This window comes from Carassius carassius, chromosome 22, assembly GCF_963082965.1.
Source record: "Carassius carassius chromosome 22, fCarCar2.1, whole genome shotgun sequence".
In the NCBI taxonomy this organism is placed as follows: domain Eukaryota; kingdom Metazoa; phylum Chordata; class Actinopteri; order Cypriniformes; family Cyprinidae; genus Carassius; species Carassius carassius.
In genome coordinates, this window is record NC_081776.1 from 18,512,243 (window position 1) to 18,529,075 (window position 16,833).

General features: G+C 39.5%; 1 protein-coding gene across 2 annotated transcripts in view; it reads left to right on the forward strand.

Annotated features, from left to right (window-relative positions):
* LOC132099081 (cadherin EGF LAG seven-pass G-type receptor 1-like) overlaps positions 1–16,833 on the forward strand; it is a 165,915-nt gene that overhangs the window by 119,639 nt on the left and 29,443 nt on the right. For both annotated transcript variants that reach the window (XM_059505518.1, XM_059505519.1), the window contains 5 exons: positions 8,098–8,270; positions 8,391–8,576; positions 8,661–8,774; positions 9,701–9,875; positions 10,019–10,160. In XM_059505518.1, the coding sequence (XP_059361501.1) occupies positions 8,098–8,270; positions 8,391–8,576; positions 8,661–8,774; positions 9,701–9,875; positions 10,019–10,160 (790 nt within the window). The remainder of the gene's footprint in view (positions 1–8,097; positions 8,271–8,390; positions 8,577–8,660; positions 8,775–9,700; positions 9,876–10,018; positions 10,161–16,833) is intronic.

Sequence of the window (16,833 nt, forward strand, 5' to 3'; positions counted from 1 at the left end):
AAGAATGAAGCGCTTTATTCAGAAGAGATCATAAACATGAGTGTCTCTTTTTATTTATTTATATACTTGTACTAGTTTTCACATACCGTGTAAACATTTTACTAGTTAGACTTTTTCCAAACTATAATTCCTGACTTAATGTATAATCAAGTGAAACATTATGAAGTTTCAATAACAATATACACTACTATACCATTCAAAAGCTTGATGTAAATAATATACATTTAACAAATAAATGTAACTGTAATAAATGTAACAAACAATGTTGTTCTTTCAATTTACCCCCCCCCCCCCCCAAAAAAACACTGAAAAATATTCTAAGGTCTTTTCAACATTAATAATAATAATGATAACAATAAATGTTTTTTTTTTTGTAGAAAATCAGATCGTTAAAAGGATTTCTGAAGGATTGTGTGACTGGAGTAATGATGCAAAAAAATCAGAAAGTCAGCTTTGATTGTTCCTAATAAACTGTTAACTGCACTCGCAAGTGAATATTAAATTATGTTGTGGGATAATTAAATATGTTCTAAATAAACTACAAACATAAAATTATATACATTTATTTTGCCTTCACATTCTTTCTTGTAACTCCCCCCTCTCATTATGCGAGCCTCTGTCTTCTCAGGTTTAAATCACAATGATATTCATGATAGTTGACGCCTACTCGCATATGACTTTTACCAACAAAAAATGTCTTAGAAAATTTAAATCAATATATTGTTTTCTGTGAGTGAGTAAACAAAATGATTTTCACATAATTTAGAAAGAAAAATTGTAGGCTACAAGCTCCAGTTCTCAAAAGTTCCGGGAACCAATGTTCTTTATGTGTTTTATGGCCTTTTTAAGTTTTTCTCTAACCACGCATAACATTTTCCGTTTTCTCAAAAATACAATCATGTACATACATGCTGCTCACATATTATTATTATAGCCCAGTTTGTGCTGAGTGAGATTAGACTTTAGCCATATAGATATTTATAAGAAACTGAAAAAAGCACAAATGTCAGGGCAATGCAAAACTCCTCCAGGCCCCCAAAATACCCTTAGACCTCAGAGGGTTAACCTCTTATTCACATTAGAGCTGTAATCGGGGCATAAAAGTTAGGCCTGACAGGACCCGAGCCCGACAGGTTTTCGGCCCGAGCTTGAAAAGTACATTTTGATTGACAGCTTTTTAAAAGCCCGAACCCGTTTACAGCCCGACATTATTCAAATGTGTGCACACACACAGCTCTTTTGCTTTCTGTTAAGAATGAGTCATTTATACATGTTTTAACATAATTTATTCATAACTAAAGTAGACTAAACCACTTGGTAGTTGGAAAAAAGAAATAAAATAAGTCCTCTGTGACATCTTAACATATCAGCACTCTAAATAGACATAGGCTCATTTAGCCTATAAATAGACCAACACACTAATAAAAACGAGTCTTTTTTAACAAAAGAAATTAAGATAAATTTTAAATTTAGATGGGTATTTGGCAATAACGAAATTAAGATTAAGGCCACTAGCAGCTGACATTTAATAAAAGAATAATGCCAACATTAACGTAAATACTCTGTCCACATTATGCATTTAAGAATCAATGAAAATTTAGTTATCATTTGAAAAACCTTTAATCACATAGATTAGGCTAAGCCTACATGTTTTTGTGGAGGAAAATTATTGAGTCCACTCTAGATGTCTTCAGCGCGTTCCTGCGCTCCCTGATGGTGCATCATTATTCACTCATTAATTCTCATTATAAACATGGTCAAAACTTTTCCTCAACTCAGACTTTGCTTTAGTTGCTGGTGCAACCAAAACGTAATTGCAAGAGGCAACCCTCCGTTACACCTGCTCAGTATCCATTTTCGCATTTCTCGCTCCAATCGAAACACATCACATGACCACTCGTTTACCGCGCAACCCGGAGTGCAAGCCCGAGCCCGACCCAAGCCTGCGTAAAATTATATAAATTAAGCCCGAACCCGATCGGGCAAAGATCTTCAGCTCTAATTCACATAGTGTGCAAACTGTTAAAACTCTCCTGAGTGTGATATATATAGTTATATATTCCAATAGATCCAAATGGCTCTCAATCCTTTGATGGACTTGTTCAGTGTTTAGGTGAGATTAGAACATGGTTGGCTAGCAATTTTTTTCATCTTTATACTAATAAAACTGAATGTGTTGTCTTTGGACCCTTTTCTGCTTCCAAGGAAATTATAAGTAGGCTATCCTCAATGAGGTTAAGTGTTTCAGATCATGTTAAGAATTTAGGTGTTATAATGGATTCAGCTTTAGTTTTAGATAGTTTTAGAAGAGGGTACTAATGTTGTGAAGGGTACAATTTATCAACACATAAGAATGATTTCTAAGCTGAAATCAGTTCTCCCGTTTAAGGACCTGGACATTTTATTCATGCTTTTGTTTCATCACGCATTGATTATTGTAATTATTTTATATAGGTATTTCACAGAGTTAATTATCTCATCTTTAATTAATGCAAAATGCTGCTGCTAGACTTTTGACTCACACAAAGATGAGGAAGAGAATTAACCCTGTTCTGTTTTTTTAGACTGGTTGCCTGTAAAATGTAGAATTGAGTTTAAGGTTCTCTTAATGGTTTTTAAAACACTGTATGGTACTGTCCCAAAATTTATCGTTGACCTTTTGATTCCTTATTAAAATATAAGAAATATGAGATCCTCGAGTTTTCATGTTCCTAAAACTAGATTAAAATCAAATGGTGATTGGGGTGATTCTCAGCACCCCATCTGTGGATGCTTTTAAATCTAGATTGAAATCGTATCTTTTTAGTATAGCTTTTACATTTTATTTTTCATTTTAAGTTTTGTTTTTGTGATGGTATGTAATGATGCTGGAAAGGAATTTGGTCAACGACAAAATTTGTATTGTATTGTGTTGTAACTGTTCCACCATGCTTGTTGCAATTCATTCTGGGATTGCCATCTCTGTTAAAGATACAGCAAAGTTGTCTTAGATTTTACTAATTAGATTCTATCTTAGAACATATAGTAACATAATTTTTAAGTAGACAGCTCATTAGGTTTTGGAACATAATTTAATTTTCAGTTTTGGAGTAACTGTCAGTCTAGTTTAAAATGACTGTTCCCTCACATGCTCAGAGCTACAGGAAGTACAGATTCTTCTGTTCTTACCTCTTTCTTTGTGGATTTGTGAAGTTAGCACTCTTGCGGTTTGGAAAAACATGCTTGTTAAAGTTTACAGGCCAATACATTTGCCACATTTACCATCTTTGGCAGTCAATACTGATATATATTCAACAGGACTTTACACACTGCTTTACAATGCTGCTGTGATTAATTGGCAGATGTGTTTGAAAGTGTGTGTGCTTGCATGTGTTTGAACAACCCGAATGATAATATACCTTACATCCCCACTGGCTGTTTTTTGTGGTTTGACATTATGTAAGTCCAAACAAGAGGGGATAGCATGATACGTGCTGTTCTCTTTTAGGTCCCTCCACAGGCCTGTTGGGGCAGTGCTCCTTTATGAATTCTGGATGTTCAAGTAATGTCATCATCTAACATACAACAGTGTTGACTGAAACAGCCTTCTCTAATTTTATGTTTTGGCAGGGAAGCGTGCCTGCCAAGAAAGGGTATTATTTTTTATGCTAATTAAATGGATGCCTGAAGTAGCCCCAATTTTGTAGTTTGTTTTCATTAAAAGATAGCTCTGTTTTATAGCTAATGGCAAAGCATAATTTAGTTATTATCACCTCTACACTTGTGCCATAGCACAGATAGGGTGTTCATCTCAAGTAAAATATGTAATTCTGCCTGCATAGGATGGCAGTTCCTTGGCGACTTCTCAAAATTCAGTCACATTAATGTCATCTGGAAATATTTGATACTTCAGTTCATTTTGTAGGTATACCATACATGCTATTTTTCCCCAGACATGTCCTGGCCAGGATTTTATATTGCCTAAAATATCCAGGTTTTGGTTTCCTGTTTTCATACTTGCTTTCAACTTGAAGCAGCACTGTGCAGGCTGTGCAGTTTTCTGTAGATCCCACCTTCTCATGCGCCATGATTAACCAATGCTTGTTCATTGTTACTTTTCGACCTACAGCAAGTATAAAAACAGGAAACAAAGCCAAAACCTGGATATTTTAGGCAATATTGAAATCTTGGCCAGGACGTGTACTGGAAAAAGAGCATGAATGGTCACCCTTCATTGTATTGTATGTACAGGTGCTGGTCATATAATTAAAATATAATCAAAAAGTTGATTTATTTCACTAATTCCATTCAAAAAGTGAAACTTGTATATTATATTTATTCATTACACACAGACTGATATATGTCAAATGTTTATTTCTTTTAATTTTGATGATTATAACTGACAACTAAGGAAAATCCCAAATTCAGTATCTCAGAAAATTTGAATATTGTAAAAAGGTTAAATATTGAAGACACCTAGTGCCACACTCTAATCAGCTAATTAACTCAAAAACACCTGCAAATGCCTTTAAATGGTCTCATAGTCTAGTTTTGTAGGCTACGCAATCATGGGAAAGACTGCTGACTTGACAGTTGTACAAAAGATGACCATTGACACCTTGCACAAGGAGGGCAAGACACAAAAGGTCATTGCAAAATAGGCTGACTGTTCACAGAGCTCTGTGTCCAAGCACATTGATAGAGAGGTGAAGGGAAGGAAAAGATGTGGTAGAAAAAAGTGTAGAAGCAATAGGGATAACCGCACCCTGGAGAGGATTGTGAAACAAAACCCATTCAAAAATGTGGGGAGATTCACAAAGAGTGGACTGCAGTTGGAGTCAGTGCTTCAAGAACCACTACTCACACAGCTCCGGGGAATGAATAAAGTCCTTTTGTAGTGAATGCATGAACTTTTTGTAAGGAAAATATCCATATTTCAAACATAATAAACACTTTTCTCTCACCTCCGTTATCTATCACGTGGAAGCCGTTCCGGCATATGACGCAGCACGTATGCGCAGCGGGCACTTCTCTGAGATATGCTAGTCTCGCGAGTTTGTTTATAGGAGCAAAGGAATCAGTTTCCTCTTGGTTTATATCAAAATCCTCAATCATTTTTCTTTGCAAATCTTCGGTTTGTACTTCTAATTCATGACCAGCATTTGTTTTGTTCTCAGAGAAAGCTTCAGAGAATAGTAATCAGAAAAATAATATAAAATAATTAAGGCCATAAGCAGAGGTGTCAAGTAACGAAGTACAAATACTTCGTTACTGTACTTAAGTAGAAATTTGGGGTATCTATACTTTACTTGAGTAATTATTTTTCAGCCGACTTTTTACTTCTACTCCTTACATTTTCACGCAAGTATCTGTACTTCCTACTCCTTCCATTTTAAAAATAGCTTCGTTACTGCTATTTCCTTTCGGCTTGTTTTCATTCCGGCTTGTCATCATTAAAAAAAAAGCAACAAAAAAAACAAACAAAAAAAACAACCTATCCAGATAAATCGCGCCATCTGGATGGAGTGAATTTGATTGTGGTTGGATAAGAAGTATAAACATATACCATTCCGACACCCTATTGGTTTGTACGCAATCCATCGCACCTGCACAGGACACAGATCACATCACACTCCAGCAAGGACATAGACAGTGTTAGGTTCGTTTATCAAAAAATATATTTCTTAAAAGTAGGGTTGGGTATGGAACCGGTATCCGATCGCCTCAGAGTCAGTTCCCTTAAATTTCAAATGATACCGGCGACAGACCGGTCTCCTCCCGTCTTTCAGCGCGCTCTTCAATCATCAGACTGCGGCAGAGCAGCACGAGCTCAAACAGAGTTTACAAAAGGTCACGAGGGAGCAGTCGGTTTCTCATCTACTGTAAAGTTTTCGCTGCGTTCACCGCTCATCACTAAACAGCTGTTTCCTCCAGCGAAAATCTAGCCCTTAACACATATGAACGAACACATACTTTAATTATACTTATTTAAATATACTTAATTGAATCATACGTACTTTATACATACACTAGCTACTGTGCAAAAGTCTTAGGCACGTTAGTATTTTCACTTAAAAGAATGGTGTTCGGCCAGTTATTTATATATTTTGCTGTAGTGTGTCAGTATAAAATATCAGTTTACATTTGCAAACATTCATTTTGCCATTGTCAAACTGCATGTGCATTCAAAATCGCACTAGATTATTATTAATGGCAAACTGATATTTCCTACTGACACACTACAGCAAAAGATATAAATAACTGGCTTAAAACCCTTTTTTGGGGTGAAAATACTAATTTTTCTTTTCCATAAGACTTTTGCACAGTACTGTATTTTAAAAACATTGTTGCTACTTTATAAAGAATGATCATACAGTCATTCACAGAAGTGATTAAAGACAGTGACAGACAGCACTCATCTTAACTAAATATCAGAGTGAGTGACAGATACAGTAGAAACATTATGTGTGGTTTTATATTACATAATGACCCAGAATGTGAAATACATTTATTAGCCTTAGATTAAGGGAAGCACAACTTGGGATATGAGAGCATCCAAGCTGGAAGCTATGGATTTATTTTAAATATTTGTAATGTTCTTTAAAGTTATCCATAGTTTTTTTTTAGGTTCTTTTTTTTTTAAGTATCGGTTCAGGCACCGTTTAGGCACCGGTACCGTTTTAAAAGTATCTAAAAGGCACTGGACCCTACTTAAAAGTTATTATTTCTCACTGGCTCATTTACCAAATGGGTGCTTTCTCTTCGTGCTCCACAAATTAAGCTACTGTAGGTAGTTCGGTAGCGAGACGTTTTAATAAATTATCGTTTGCGATTGACGACACGATTGACAATGTTGTGATAACTAGGCTATACCAACTTTGTAACTCGTTACCCCCCCCCCACACTGGACATAGCAGACATATGTACCGAATACAGGAAGCTATCAATCAAGAAGGTATCAGGATTATGAGTTATTTTTCATTTTTAGTTTTTGATTAATCACTTGGATTAATCATTAATTTTGACAGCACTAATGTTTATTGTAAATAGACAACCATACAAGGGTAATTGTTATTAAGCCTTCACCAATGATCTTGTCCATTGCCCTCACAGATTCCTGCAGCTAAGCTTGGATGTACATTTACATTCCATTAAAGGTTATTGATGACATGCCTCTGAAGTTTGACTTTTTGCACCATAACAATACTTATAGGCAACTAGTCATCATATCTCTAGTCTATTTGCATTGTACTAAAGTGCGTTCATTTTCAATGGGCATATATGCGGCTGAAACAGGTAGCCTAGTGCATCCCAAATTTTTCAACATGAACATTTTGATATAACATTATAGTCATTATGGCCTATGGCCTTTAGAAAAATGTTTTTTTGAGGAGGTGAGGTAGTGCACAATAGGCCCCTATGGCGCGGCCTAAGCTTTTGTTCTTAATGGCATTTTTTTTCCCTTACATTACTTTTATTTTTATACTTTAAGTAGTTTTTTAAACCAGTACTTTTACACTTTTAATTGAGTAAAAAGCTTGAGTTGATACTTCAACTTCTACAAAAGTCTTTTTAAACCCTAGTATCTATACTTCTACTTGAGTAATGAATGCCAATACTTTTGACACCACTGGCCATAAGTTTGATTTCCAGTGAATATGTGTGAAGTGATCACAGTAAAGAATATGTCAAAGGCATAAGCATAAATTTAATATTACTGACATTGCTTTTTATGGGACTTAGTCTTTGTTTTAATTCTTTGTTTCTTTCTGAGTTTCTATAACAGAGTGAATTCAAGGCTGCAGCAGGAGCTGTGGACTGTGCTAGTGTAGAGATACTTCACACTCTTTCTGCAGGTGATCAGGGCTCATAGCTGAAAGGTTCTCAAGTCCTCGCTTGACTCTGTGACTCTACTGTAGCATTTTTCCATACCATCACACTTCTGCTATTTGATTTGGCTGCACACAAATAAAACAGTAGACTGGAGTACATCGCTGATAAGTCTCAGTTTGTTTAAGGCTTTTCCACTCCTTTAAGTATGTAGCTAGTCAAAAGGCTCCATTTTCCTGCATATATTTTAATGCAGTCAGTCATAAACTGTTTCTCACTTTCTTACAGTAATGCCTTCACCGCAGCACTTTGATGGTCGTGCCATGGTGTCGTGGAATGACCCTGATATCACCATTGCTGTGCCCTGGTACATAAGCCTAATGTTTCGCACCAGACAGAGCAGTGGAAACGCAACCCTACTGCAAGTCAACGCTGGCGACGCATCTCAAGTTAACCTTCTGGTAAGCATCAAATATCATACAGGTCATTCTCATTTGATGTCAGTTAATTCTTATACCATTTCCTAAATAGGCACGACAGTTATACATTTACAGAAAATTAGTCATTTTACTTTTTCAAAGATAAGGGACAAGTATGTGCGCTTTGAAGTATTGTTGGGAGAGCATAAAGTGGCAACGCTGGATTTCCCAGAGGTCCGAGTGAATGATGGGGAATGGCACCACCTCCTCCTGGAGCTGAGGAGCAGCAAAGATGGGAAGGACACAAAGTACATGGCACATGTGTTCCTGGACTACGACATGTTCATGGTCAGTTCTGTGGTTACACCGTCTTTACCAAATAGAACTCTCCTTTGATGAAACCTGTTTACTGAAGTCTTCAATGCTTTACAGAAGTCAGCAGAGATTGGAAATGAGCTGCCTGGACTCAAGCTGAGGAGTCTGTTCATTGGTGGACTTCTGGGACAGAGTAACAATGTCCACCAGGGTCTTAAGGGATGCATGCAGGTGAGGCCAAGAAAAGGCATTTTAATCTTTCACCTTGCATCATACAGTGGCAGTTGTGAATCATATATGTGTAATGCACTGATTCTTGGCAAAACAGGTACACAGACTTAAAAAATATAAACAATTGTTTTGTATATAATATGGAACTGAGTAATATAGGTGTTTATCATTAAGATTAAAACTTAATTCTTATCATTATATTTTTGTATTTATTAACATGAACATATTTGTTATTATAAAAATGTATCTGTGTTCTAGCACTCAATGTGTTAACTTTGATACATATACATGTATTATGTTGTTAGACCTATTATAAATACTGAGAAGTGAACCTGGATTAAGCATGATTTCATTATGCATTATGGACTGTCAGCTCCACTTATTGAAGAAGATCTGACAACTACTGATATATTTTGAAAGTATATTTGAAAATCACCTATAATTAAATGCAAAGTTATCATAAGGGAAATTATCTAAAAATCCCAAGGATTTTCCCTATAGCTTAGGTCATGAATATATATGTTTGTAGTCTGTATGTTTTTATATATATATATATATATATATATATATATTTATTTATTTTTTTTTTTTTTTTTTAAATACGTAAGTCTCCTATGCTCACCAGGGCCGCATTAAATCAAAAATACAGTAAAAAGAGTAATATTGTGAAATATTATTGCAATAACTGTAACTTTTTTTTATTCCTGTGTTTCAAAGCAGAATTTTCAGCAGCCATTACTCTGATGTCACATGATTCTTCAGAAATCATTTTAATATGCTGATTTGAAAAAAAAAGAAAAAAAAAAGAAGAAGATAATAAAAGATCTCTAACACCACACTTTTGATGAATTTGAGTTTTGGCCCTGAAGAAAACTGTCTCATTAATAAGTGAAATGTGACTGACTTTATTCAAAAATGTTTCACAGGGTGTCAGGATGGGGGAGACTGCTACCAACACGGCTAACATCAACATGCAGCAGGCATTAAAGATCCATGTGGAAGAAGGCTGTGATATGGCCAACCCCTGCGACTCCATCATCTGCCCTGACAACAGCCAGTGCACAGATGACTGGAATGCACACACCTGCGTCTGTGACCCCGGTACTGACACCTGCATCACATTCACTGCATTTGTACAGACACATATGATTTCAGTTTGAGGGCATTCATCATCAATTCTCTTCTTTTTTTTTCTTTTTTTTCTTTCGTTCTTTTTCTCTTTCTCTTTTTTCTGTCACTCACAGGTTTCTTTGGCAAAGAATGTGTTGATGCATGTCGTCTGAATCCCTGTAAGCATTTGTCCACATGTGTTCGTAAACCGAGCTCCTCTCATGGTTACACATGTGAGTGCAGTCAGGACTACTATGGACAGTACTGTGAGAACAAGTAAGTCGCATACCAGATGAAATACCAGACTAGACTTTTTTTTATTCAAGTTAGTGCTGGTTTTGGTATGATTGGTGGCCCAGCATAGCTATTGCTGCTAAACAAACTAGCATGACTAGCTTTTCTTATGAATCTTGCTGGTTGAGCTTTTTAATTGAAATGTATCCATTCCAAATCTATAAGAGTTTTGTTCATCTTTGAAACACATGCAACCAAAAGTTGATAATACTTCTTTCAAATAGCCTACAAATGGAAAACCTTTTATTCATTTTGGTTATTCATTTACACAGCAAGAATATTTTGGAGGCATGAAATGCAAATTTTGGAAAATTAATTTCAAAGTACAAGTTTGATACTAAACTGTGCATTGAAACTTTTGTGATGTCTTTATGATTTTTTTAAGCTTGAAAATGCTGGTTGTATAAACGTTCAATGGGTGGACAAATATGATGTGGGAATTTGAAATTTTACTTTTGTTCTAAAGATGAATAAAAGTCTTTTGAAATTACATGAGTGAGTAAATGACAGAATTTTAAATTTTATGTCAACCTTAAGTAGCAGGTGATTGCTGATTAAACTGATGAATTACTGTAAACATAGTCTCGTTAGTTAATCAAGTCAAGTCATATTTATTTGAATATCACTTTCCACAATAAACATTGTAAAACAGCTTTACAGAAAGTCATTGTTAATACCTTCATGCTTTATAGTCGCATTTAGCAAATTAGAGGTGAGTGACAATATAGTTTACAATTTGCAACTATACAGTTTAGATATTCTATACAGTATATATTGCCCTATACAAGCACACTGTATGTGTGGGGATGAAGTTGAACATACATATATATTTAACATATCTGGTTTATTGCTGGCCTAGCCTGTGGACTGGAGAACTAGTAACAATACAGCAGGTGAAACTGGTCGACTATTTTAGTATTTCACATTAAGCTGGTTTTAGTAAAGAAGACTTGCTAATTATAGTAGGCAATCCTATAGTCCTATTTTCTATGGCACATTTGTACTTTGACCTGACAACCCTTATCAGGGTTTATATTGTGATAATGACTGGCTGACTTTACATTATAATTTACATAATTGCAATATGAATATGACACTGTTGCATTCTGAATGGAATTGAAACACTGCAATGACATTTTTACATTGTAAAATGGAGATTTCTGATATACTGCTTTTTGTTTTCTGAGATGATCTGGGGGGGAAAAGTACCTAACAAAATTGTTTAGTGTAAAATTGTCTGAAATTTACATTGCGGTTGTGCAGTGTATCAGTGTTAATGATTTGCATTATGGCAATCATCTTCATTCCAGTGGTTTTGTTTGTGTGTTAATGTGTGTGTGTGTGTGTGTGTGTGTGTGTGTGTGTGTGTGTGTGTGTGTGTGTGTGTGTGTGTGTGTGTGTGGGTGTCTGTTGGCTGTTCTCTACAAAGCAGGGGAAAACAACCCTATACACCCTTGTCACAAGTCCACACAAGCTTCACAGTATCATTTATTCCCTTTTAATTTCATATTTAATCTGCTAAACGTACTCGGTTACTTACGTCACCTTTACCTTTATTTATATAGCGCTTTAAACAAAATACATTGCGTCAAAGCAACTGAACAACATTCATTAGGAAAACAGTGTCAATAATGCAAAAATGATAGTTAAAGGCAGTTCATCATTGGATTCAGTTATGTCATCTCTGTTCAGTTAAATAGTGTCTGTGCATTTATTTGCTATCAAGTCAACGATATCGCTGTAGATGAAGTGTCCCCAACTAAGCAAGCCAGAGGCGACAGCGGCAAGGAACCGAAACTCCATCGGTGACAGAATGGAGAAAAAACCTTGGGAGAAACCAGGCTCAGTTGGGGGGCCAGTTCTCCTCTGACCAGACGAAACCAGTAGTTCAATTCCAGGCTGCAGCAAAGTCAGATTGTGCAGAAGAATCATCTGTTTCCTGTGGTCTTGTCCTGGTGGTCCTCTGAGACAAGGTCTTTACAGGGGATCTGTATCTGGGGCTCTAGTTGTCCTGGTCTCCGCTGTCTTTCAGGGATGTAGAGGTCCTTTCTAGGTGCTGATCCACCATCTGGTCTGAATACATACTGGATCCGGGTGACTGCAGTGACCCTCTGATCTGGACACAGACTGGATCTGGTGGCCACGGTGACCTCGGAACAAGAGAGAAACAGACAAATATTAGCGTAGATGCCATTCTTCTAATGATGTAGCAAGTACATAGGTTGTTATGGGAAGTGTTTCCGGTTCCGGTTTACCTAATTAATGCAGCCTAAAAATCCTTTAACGGATTTGGATAATAAAAGCATATTAGTATGTTATGTGTATGCCAGGTTAAAGAGATGGGTCTTTAATCTAGATTTAAACTGCAAGAGTGTGTCTGCCTCCCGAACAATGTTAGGTAGGTTATTCCAGAGTTTAGGCGCCAAATAGGAAAAGGATCTGCCGCCTGCAGTTGATTTTGATATTCTAGGTATTATCAAATTGCCTGAGTTTTGAGAACGTAGCGGACGTAGAGGATTATAATGTAAAAGGAGCTCATTCAAATACTGAGGTGCTAAACCATTCAGGGCTTTATAAGTAATAAGCAATATTTTAAAATCTATGCGATGCTTGATAGGGAGCCAGTGCAGTGTTGACAGGACCGGGCTAATATGGTCATACTTCCTGGTTCTAGTAAGAACTCTTGCTGCTGCATTTTGGACTAGCTGTAGTTTGTTTACTAAGCGTGCAGAACAACCACCCAATAAAGCATTACAATAATCTAACCTTGAGGTCATAAATGCATGGATTAACATTTCTGCATTTGACATTGAGAGCATAGGCCGTAATTTAGATATATTTTTGAAATGGAAAAATGCAGTTTTACAAATGCTAGAAACGTGGCTTTCTAAGGAAAGATTGCGATCAAATAGCACACCTAGGTTCCTAACTGATGACGAAGAATTGACAGAGCAACCATCAAGTCTTAGACAGTGTTCTAGGTTATTACAAGCAGAGTTTTTAGGTCCTATAATTAACACCTCTGTTTTTTCAGAATTTAGCAGTAAGAAATTACTCGTCATCCAGTTTTTTATATCGACTATGCAATCCATTAGTTTTTCAAATTGGTGTGTTTCACCGGGCTGCGAAGAAATATAGAGCTGAGTATCATCAGCATAACAGTGAAAGCTAACACCATGTTTCCTGATGATATCTCCCAAGGGTAACATATAAAGCGTGAAGAGTAGCAGCCCTAGTACTGAGCCTTGAGGTACTCCATACTGCACTTGTGATCGATAGGATACATCTTCATTCACTGCTACGAACTGATGGTGGTCATATAAGTACGATTTAAACCATGCTAATGCACTTCCACTGATGCCAACAAAGTATTCAAGTCTATGCAGAAGAATGTTGTGGTCAATTGTGTCAAATGCAGCACTAAGATCCAATAAAACTAATAGAGAGATACACCCACGATCAGATGATAAGAGCAGATCATTTGTAACTCTAAGAAGAGCAGTCTCAGTACTATGATACGGTCTAAATCCTGACAGGAAATCCTCACATATACCATTTTTCTCTAAGAAGGAATATAATTGTGTGGATACCACCTTTTCTAGTATCTTGGACAGAAAAGGGAGATTCGAGATTGGTCTATAATTAACTAGTTCTTTGGGGTCAAGTTGTGGTTTTTTGATGAGAGGCTTAATAACAGCCAGTTTGAAGGTTTTGGGGACATGTCCTAATGACAATGAGGAATTAATAATAGTCAGAAGAGGATCTATGACTTCTGGAAGCACCTCTTTCAGGAGCTTAGATGGTATAGGGTCTAACATACTACGTAACCTCGGTTCTCTCTAGAAGAGGGAACGAGTACTGCGTCTTAGCTAAGACGCTACGGGAAAAGTCTCTTTTCACGAAATACTGAAGCAAAAAATTATCCTTAATTTTGAATTTTTGTAAAACGCATTTGCAGCAGTACACAGCCATAGGCGAGATGGCTCGCTCGCTCATTGGCTGCTCTGCAGCAAGTGCACAGCCTATCGAGCGCAGGCTGATACAATATCAGACCAATTAGGACGCTTCGCGCCCATCACGCCACTTCCCGCCGAAACGGGTGTGGCCCAACCCTATAAAAGGTGCTTGAAAAGGCTGACTCACCTGATTTATTTCATCGCCGAAGCGAACCAGAGTGAATTGTACGCACGACAGAGAACGCAGTACTCATTCCCTCTTCTAGAGAGAACCGAGGTTACGTAAGTAACCGAGTACGTTCTCTTACGAGAGTTCTCTCGTACTGCGTCTTAGCTAAGACGCTACGGGAACCCCATGTAAAACGCCGTGCTCGCAGGGATCACACACCAATAAACCTGAAGCAACGCCCAGGATTTACAGTGCACAGTCACCCGAGGGACTCACAGAGAGCCCAGCACAGGAGAGGGGGGGAAAGCCTTCCGTCCCATATCTAGCAGCACCCGTAGATGCGGCAATACAATCATCACACAGTCGAGGCAAGGCCTGACCAATGTGGCAATGCGGGTCTTACGTAATACTGCCCATATAACAGTCGGTAGCGCATAACGCTCACGAACTCAGAATTCCCATCAGGGCCCTGATTCGGCTACACCGACAGCAGCCTTGCTTGCAAGGCGGGAACCTCCAGGTTATAGAACCTGATAAATGCAGACGGCGAGGCCCAACCTGCCGCCATACATATATCCTGCAAGGAGATCCCAGTAGACCACGCCCACGACGAGGCGACGCCCCTTGTGGAGTGTGCTCTGACGCCCAGTGGGCACTGAAGGCCCCTGGAAGCGTAAGCTAACGCTATGGCGTCAACTATCCATCTGGATAGAGTCTGTCTCGAAACAGCCATTCCCTTGGAACGTCCACTGAATGAGACAAACAGCTGCTCAGTCTGTCGAAAGACAGCGGAGCGAGACACATAAGCTCTTAAAACCCTAACAGGGCAAAGAAGACTCGAGTCTCCATCCTCTCCTGACACCGACAGGGCAGACAGGGCAATAACCTGGGCCCGAAACGGCGTGTTGAGGGACTTCGGCACATAACCGTGCCTAGGTTTGAGTATGACCCTTGAGTCATTAGGCCCAAACTCCAAGCACGACAGGCTCACCGAGAGCGCGTGCAGGTCACCCACACGCTTCACTGAAGCGAGAGCCAAAAAGAATACTGTCTTGAACGACAGATGCTGGAGGCTAATCGATTGGATAGGCTCAGAAGGGGGACCATTCATGGCCTCCAAAACCGCCGCGAGGTCCCATATAGGGACTGACGGAGGTCTGGGAGGACTCAGCCTCCTAGCTCCTCTAAGGAAGCGGATGACCAAATCGTTCCTTCCTATTGACTGACCGAGCGCTGTTCAGAAAACGCTGCGATGGCCGCCACATAAACTTCGAGCGTGGATGGGGCTCTGCCCTTATCCAACAGCTCCTGTAGGAAGGAGAGAACCTCCGTCACCTCACAACTAAGGGGTGAACATCCCCGAGCCGTGCACCAGCTGGAGAACACCGACCACTTCGAGGCATACAGCCGTCGTGTCAACGGAGCTCTAGCCTGAGTGATGGTATTTAGCACTCCCACTGAGAGATCAGCGGGTAACCGTTGAGCGCCCACACATGGAGGGACCACAACTCCGGTTGAGGGTGCCAAATCAAGCCCCTGGCCTGCGAGAGGAGGTCCCTCCTCAAAGGCACTGGCCACAGGGCAATGTCTGCTAACTGCATCAAATCTGGGAACCATGGTTGGTTCTTCCAAAAAGGTGCTACAAGCAGTATTGAACATCTCATTTCTCTCACCCGTTCTATCACCTGCGGAAGGAGGGAGACGGGAGGGAAAGCATAAAGCGGGCAGCACGGCCATCTCCGTGACAGCGCGCTTTCGTCCTTGGAAAAGAACGCGGGGCAGTGAGTGTTTTCGTGGGACGCGAAGAGGTCCACCTCCGCCCTGCCAAATCTCTCCCACAACAGCCGGACTGTTTGCGGGTGTAGAGACCATTTGCCCGTGGGAATGTTGCTTCTGGACAGCCTGTCTGGACCCAGATTCTGTAGCCCAGGCACATGAACTGCCCTCAGCGAGCGCAAGTTGCGCTGAGCCCGAACCAGGAGGCGTTCTGCCAACCTGTACAGGTCTCGGGACCCGAGACCGCCCTGGCGATTTCTGTAGGACACCACAGACATGTCGTCCGAACGGACTAAGACGTGGTGTCCCTTGATTTGGGGACAAAAGCGCGTCAGCGCGTTCTCCACTGCCAGCATTTCCAGACAGTTGATATGTTGGAGCCTTTCCCGTTCTGACCACAGGCCAAAGGACGGTCTGCCCTCGAGCAGCGCTCCCCATCCCGAAGTGGAGGCGTCCGTCGACACCATCTTCACTTTCGAGGAAGTCCCCAGGCTTACACCTGATTGGTACCAGTCGTTTGCTGTCCAGGATTTCGATTGACCTTGAGACGCAGTCGACCAGGTACCCGCGCTTTCAGCCAGAACTGCAGGGGGCGCATGCGGAGCAGGCCCAACTGCAGAACCGGAGATGCTGAGGCCATGAGACCCAGCATCCTCTGACATTCTCTGAGCGAAACGGTCGCGCCGCAGCGGAGAGAACTCGCCGCGCGCTGAATGCCCAGCCGCGCCGTCATGGAACGTGAGTCCAGAACTAA